Here is a 6,220-nt window from a genome sequence, read left to right on the forward strand (position 1 = left end):
TCTGGTGGGTTTTTATTTTTTATTTTTTATTTTTTTTTCCTTAATTTGGGTTTTTGGTTTCGATGGGATTTTGGTGGGCATGGTAGCGTGGTAGGAATGGTGGTGGTGGTCTGGTGATGATTGGGTTGTTTGGTTGTTGAGAGAGGGACAAAGACCCAGAGAGGCAAGGATAAGGATGAAGAGAGAGAAGTGATAGATAACTTTTAAATATTATTTTATTATATAATTTATATTATTTTAGTGTGTAGGATTGTAAAATAAAAGTTGGGATGTTGGAAGTATTAGAAAATGGTATGGTATAAGTAGTAAAGTAGTTTTTTGGGATGATAAAATAAGATGAGATGACTTTTCCGGCTGTGGATGCTCTAACATGTTAACAAAGGGGACTCTCTCAAAAAAAAAAAAAAAAAGGTTAGCTAATGAGAGTTTTTTGTCCAAACCCTCCATTTTGGAGAGAACTTTTTAGTGGATTTAGGGAAAAAACACCCGGACCACACCATTTATTCTCCTTTCTCCCCACCCAACCATACACAATCCAAAAAATTGTTCTTTCCTATTTTCTCTCAAAAGTATTTTATTTACTCTATTTCACTTCCAAACAAACACACCCTAAAAGACTTGAGATGTTAGTTTCTTAAATAGTTTGAAAATTTTGCTAACTAACGAAATTAATAGCAAAATGATGTTATTTTGCACAAAAAATGAAATAAAGGGGTTTTAGGAGTTTGTCGTTTAGAGTTTGATTAGCTTGTCATTTTTTTTTTTCTTTTTTCTAATTTGCTTGTCGTTTTTGGTCGTTGTTCACATTTCTATGGAATGGAATGAAAATTATTATAAAGTTGTAACTTAAAAAAATATATATATATTTGAAAAACAAGAACCAAATAATTAATTAAAGGTGGATAATAATTGGTTTCTAAGAATTTTCTACAATAAAATATATTTAGTTTTGTGCAAATTTATTTTAGAGAATAAAAGTATATACTATAAAGAAGTGATAAGTGAGCAATTCAATGTATTTTAGAACTTAACAATAAGTAATGTTTTTTTTTAATACTTTTATTTTAGAGAGTTTTAATATATAACGTCTGCTCTTTATGATTACTTTATAATAGAATTTGGAATGAGTTTAAAATCTATATATTTTTTAATAAAGTTGGATTTATAATAAGTACTCTTAAGTCTTATCCTAAACATGTCTTTTTCTATTCTAAGATAAGTGCACCGAAATGGAGAGGAACAAATATTGAATAGGCCGAGCTAGACAAAATTGACCGAACTAGACAAAAATAGATTGACTGAATTAGACTGAATTAGTTTATTTCTATTAGTATTTTTATTTAAAATGAAATAACATTTTTGTTATAAAAAAATTATGTAGGCTATTAAACTATATATATATATATATATAATTATTATTACATGTATCCGGTACTCCTGTTGTAGATTTTTTTTTTTTTAAATTGACATGGTGATTGATTATCCCACACCCGTACCCGCACCAGATGCTTCCTAGCTCCTCGCTAGAAAATCACCAACTCACACAAAACAAAGTCAAAGCTTCTCACCTCACACACAACTTCAGAGAGAGACAGAGAGGATGAGTAGAGAAGAGAAGGTGGTGTGCGTGACTGGAGCTTCGGGTTACATAGCAGCATGGCTTGTGAAGCTCCTACTCCAACGTGGGTATACTGTAAAAGCTACAGTTCGTGACACAAGTCAGTGTTCTCTCTCTCTCTCTCTCCAATTTATATCAACCTGTTACTATGTACTGAAAATATAGGCCCTGTATTGTGTATCCATTTCAAAATTCATTCTTTCAGATTTCATTTTTTGGATCTAATCATGATTTTTTTTTTTTTGGGATTGAATTTGTAAAGTTTAATCTTTACCATGAAATGGACGAAATGGTCAATGCATATACCTATCAAAATGGTTATTTTGTAGTTGACTTTAGGAGAAATGGAAAATGGCATATAGTTTGGTTTGGCCTGACTCATCCCCGACATGAAATTGATGTATGGAATACTATTTAAGAAAAAACCGAGTTGACTTATACTTCATTTGATTTGGATAGGTTTCACACCCATATAGATTGTGGTAAATGACCCACCCACTTCATTTGTTGACCAAAAGTGAGTAAAAATTTTCTACAAAATCCATTGTGAAGAATGATACACTGGAAGTCTTTATTACCTTGGACAATTTGCCCCAAGTCAGATGTGAGATCGACTACAAGTGGTTGAGAAATGGTAGTAGATCCACGTGAAAGTGGTTGTCTACCACTTGCAATCAACCATGTCCAAGTTGTGGTAAGTTATGTTACAAATAGAAGAATTGAAATAGGATCTAATGGTAGATTTACAAACTCTGAATACTATTGCATATGTAGTGCATTGTTTTTTTTTTTTTTTTTTTTTTTTTTATAATGACATATATTATGAACAAGCAACAAAGTACAAAACCACACAGCTAAAGAGCTCTAATCACGCCTTCATAGCCTCAGGACAAAGGCTAACTTAAATCTTTCCGAAAACACACACAGATATCAGTGAGACAGTACTGCCCACTCACTAACAGCAAAAACGATCAAGTTCTGCAACATAAGAAAATAGAACTTCTTCAAAACAAACCACTGATCAACTCCCTGCTTAAGCTTTTTTATTAAAAACTTTTGTAGAAATACCCCATCCCAAGCATAAGCTTCTGTTTAAGGCAGAGTTTTGAAATTCCCTATGGCAGGCACATATTGCTTTTAACTTCCCATTTTTTTCTCTCCTTTATTTTTCATGAAGTGTTTGGTACTAATAATTTAGCCTACCAATTGAAATTTATGCATATATATTCCACAGATGATCCCAAGAAAACAGAGCATTTATTTTCACTTGATGGAGCTAAAGAAAGACTTCAGTTATTCAAAGCAGATTTACTAGAAGAAAGATCTTTTGATTCTGCAGTTGATGGATGCCAAGGTGTTTTTCACACTGCATCCCCCGTTATTTTCACGGCTAGTGACCCACAGGTTCATCCCGTATTATTATTTATTGCCTTTGTTTAATATATAATCAATATGGTGTGATCATTTTTCTGTTAATATGGTGAATACATACTTTGTTTTAAATGATTTATAACAACTTTTAAGGATCTCGTACCAGCTTGCCGATTTAAGCAACATTTGATTCTTGCTTTGAGCATGTGTCTTGGCCAATTCAATCCTCTTACATGTTCAATACGTTAATCAAACATAGTGAAATGCAGAAAATTGGGTAACAAAAACTAGAAACATTTTAGAGAAGCATTCTCAAGCCTTAATCCAGAAGTAGAGAGGACATTGAAGAGAATTGTTTTCAGTGTAGAGTTCTCAAGCGCAGGTTCAGCTTTTTCTTTTTTTCTTTTTGGTCAATGAACTACATCTTCTAGAGGACAAATCCAATCATAAGAAGGATACATAAGTCAATGCCTTCCCAAAAAACAATCAATTTTTATTCTCATTGTAGCTCAAAGAAACTTGATGTTTCATGCATTCAACATTATCATCTGCAATTGCATTTGTTTTCCCACATTTTTGCAACAGGAAGTTGTTGAAAGTATTGCTCTTAGGTTTAAAGTAATGTAAGTTAAGGCTAGATTGTTTCTAGAAATCATTTACAAAGACATCAAAGAAATTCTACTATGTGGTACATGATAAACTTATCGAATGAAATGTATTCAGTTTGTCCAATACTATTATACTTTGTCCAATACTGTTATACTTTTGATAGCTTAGTTTCATAAATTTGTTCTTATGGAACCCACTTTCACATTTCTTATATTTCAGTCACAGTTAATTGATCCAGCAGTGAAGGGCACACTTAATGTTCTTCGATCATGTGCAAAAGTTCCTTCTATCAAGAGAGTGATTGTAACATCTTCCATGGCTTCAGTTATGTACAACAAAAAACCCCTGACTCCTGATGTGGTTATTGATGAGACTTGGTTTTCAGATCCAGTTGCTTGTGAGGAGTTGAAGGTTTGTGTATTTCAGTAGTTATTATATCCTTTTAACTGTATCTTTAGTAGGACTATTATATAGCATTAATCTTTAAAATACCTTTAATGAAAGATCCAAGGTAATGTTTTGATGATGATGTTACTAGAAAGTAGAAACATAGAGCTATAATATTTTGACTTTATATATCTAGTTCTATAAGCATATTTGTTTTCTGAGAAACATTGGAGAGAATATCATCACAAGGTTTGTTAACTTGCTTTCTCAGTTAGCATATCCATGTTAGTGTCTAGGCTCTTTTTACTATTTCTTGTAATCATATTTTTCTCAATATTTTTTAATGTAATTAATTAAAGTACCTAGTAATTATTTTTGTGTCTAGAATCAGATAAATGTTGAATCTGTAGATTTCGACGTTTCCAAACCTAAATTATATAGATTCCAATGCTGCTCATAATCAAATCAGAGACATTGCACTTTTTGTTTTTATTCCTACATTTCATTTGCTTCTGACAAAGAAAGGTTCCCATTTAATAGTTTTGGGTTTTCTCAGCAATGGTATATGCTTGCAAAGACGTTGGCTGAGGAGGCTGCTTGGACATCTGCTAAAGAAAATGGCATTGACTTGGTAACAATAAATCCAGGCTTTGTAATTGGCCCACTCATACAACCAACTCTTACTTCTAGTATTGAGGCGTTTCTGCAGATCATACATGGTACTCTATTGCAACCAATGCGGACTGCGTGTATTGTGTTTCATTTTACATAAATTCTAAATATTCAAGTCTGATTAACATTTCATATGACAAGTTTAAGTCATAACTGGTTTAGTGGATGAAGCATGATAGGTGTATATAGGCCTATTCCAATAAATTGTGAGCACTTCCACTCTTTAGAATACTATGAGCATAGATCTAACCTTAGAATTTACTTGGTATTTTTTGTGATAAGTGAAGAGACTTCTTTGGAAATTCCATGTTCTCTCGCACACGAGGCTTTACTTAATTCTAGTCCTCTTAACATGGAATGTAAAAACTTCTCTGTTATTTAGAGTTCATTGGAAGACAAGGAGGTTTTAAACTTGACCTTGATCTGCAAGTGCCAACCCCTCTAATGCCACCTGAAATGTATAGGTTGTGGTCCAACCTGTATTCCATGGATAAGAAATCTTCCATCTCAACATACACAGCTTGGGAATATGCTTTATAACTTATATTTATCTTGTACAATTTGTGGACGATAAGCAGCATCTGCTGAAAGCAGGGTATACTTGCTATATAAGGTGTACTATTTCAACAATGATCTCGAAGCTTTTTTTGTGTGGATAAAATGGTCAACTAATGAAAATGAAAATTGTGTATTTCACTATATTGGCCTACATCATCCATATAATGATATTGATTAACTTGTTCTCTCTTTCTTGTGTGTAGGAACCCAAGTTTTCTCTAATGGAATTTATAGACTTGTTGATGTTAGAGATGTTGCAAATGCACATATTCAGGCATTTGAGATTCTTGCTGCTAATGGGAGATATTGTTTAGTTGGAGGAGTTACACACTATTCCGAACTTTATAATATATTGCACAAATTTTACCCCAGTTTGCGCCTACCTGAAAAGTGAGTTATTTATTTGCATGATACTAAATGTCTCTTATTGCCATTGGTGCCATTTTTGTAACTGACAAAGTGTGACTCACTTGGAATAAATGCTTCGTTTAACTGAACGATCAGTTTAATTTTGAATTTTCTTTTGATAAGAATAATAATAATAATAATTTGGTTTTATCACCCATAGCAATTGTTTTGACACATAAAAACAAGTTAAAGAGGAGTCAATTGTATTTTCCATTTTTGAATAAGAGTCAATTGTATTTTTTATTTTTGGCAGAAGTGAAGATGACAAGCCTTTGCAACCATTATACAAGATATCCCAAGACAAGGCCAAAAGTTTGGGTATTAGCTTCATTCCTATGGAAGTGAGTGTTAGGGACACTGTTGAAAGTTTCAAGGAGAATGGCATCCTCACTGTCTGAGATGTGTTATTAAAAGGGAAGTGATTCAAATAAGTATAAATAATTTGTGTATTGCCCATCCTGACTAATGTTTGTTGGGCTTGAAGGTTCCCGTTATGTTAAGATATATGAATTGTAATGCTTTTGGAAATATTTTAGCTGCAAACTTTAAAATCAAATTTTACTCAATTAGAAATGAGATATTGAATTTAAAATCCAA

The 6,220-nt window shown here is 32.5% G+C and overlaps 1 protein-coding gene across 1 annotated transcript; it reads left to right on the plus strand.

Annotated features, from left to right (window-relative positions):
* The first annotated feature begins 1,455 nt into the window (after positions 1-1,455).
* Positions 1,456-6,220, plus strand: LOC111993819 (phenylacetaldehyde reductase). Its single transcript, XM_024025643.2, has 6 exons — positions 1,456-1,718; positions 2,853-3,022; positions 3,818-4,009; positions 4,542-4,704; positions 5,419-5,605; positions 5,877-6,220. Exons 1-6 carry the CDS (start codon positions 1,601-1,603, stop codon positions 6,019-6,021), a joined length of 975 nt encoding a protein of 324 aa, XP_023881411.1. The 5' UTR covers positions 1,456-1,600; the 3' UTR covers positions 6,022-6,220.

This window comes from Quercus suber, unplaced genomic scaffold, assembly GCF_002906115.3.
Source record: "Quercus suber isolate HL8 unplaced genomic scaffold, Cork oak 2.0 scaffold_46, whole genome shotgun sequence".
NCBI lineage: Eukaryota > Viridiplantae > Streptophyta > Magnoliopsida > Fagales > Fagaceae > Quercus > Quercus suber.

What these genes read in the sequence shown, in the direction of transcription:
- LOC111993819 (XM_024025643.2), top strand. Translation starts at nt 1,601, where the DNA reads ATGAGTAGAGAAGAGAAGGTGGTGTGCGTGACTGGAGCTTCGGGTTAC. An exon ending in GTTTCTGCAGATCATACATG is followed by an intron (nt 4,705 to 5,418) that starts GTACTCTATTGC and finishes TCTTGTGTGTAG; the next exon opens with GAACCCAAGTTTTCTCTAAT. An exon ending in AGTTTGCGCCTACCTGAAAA is followed by an intron (nt 5,606 to 5,876) that starts GTGAGTTATTTA and finishes TATTTTTGGCAG; the next exon opens with AAGTGAAGATGACAAGCCTT.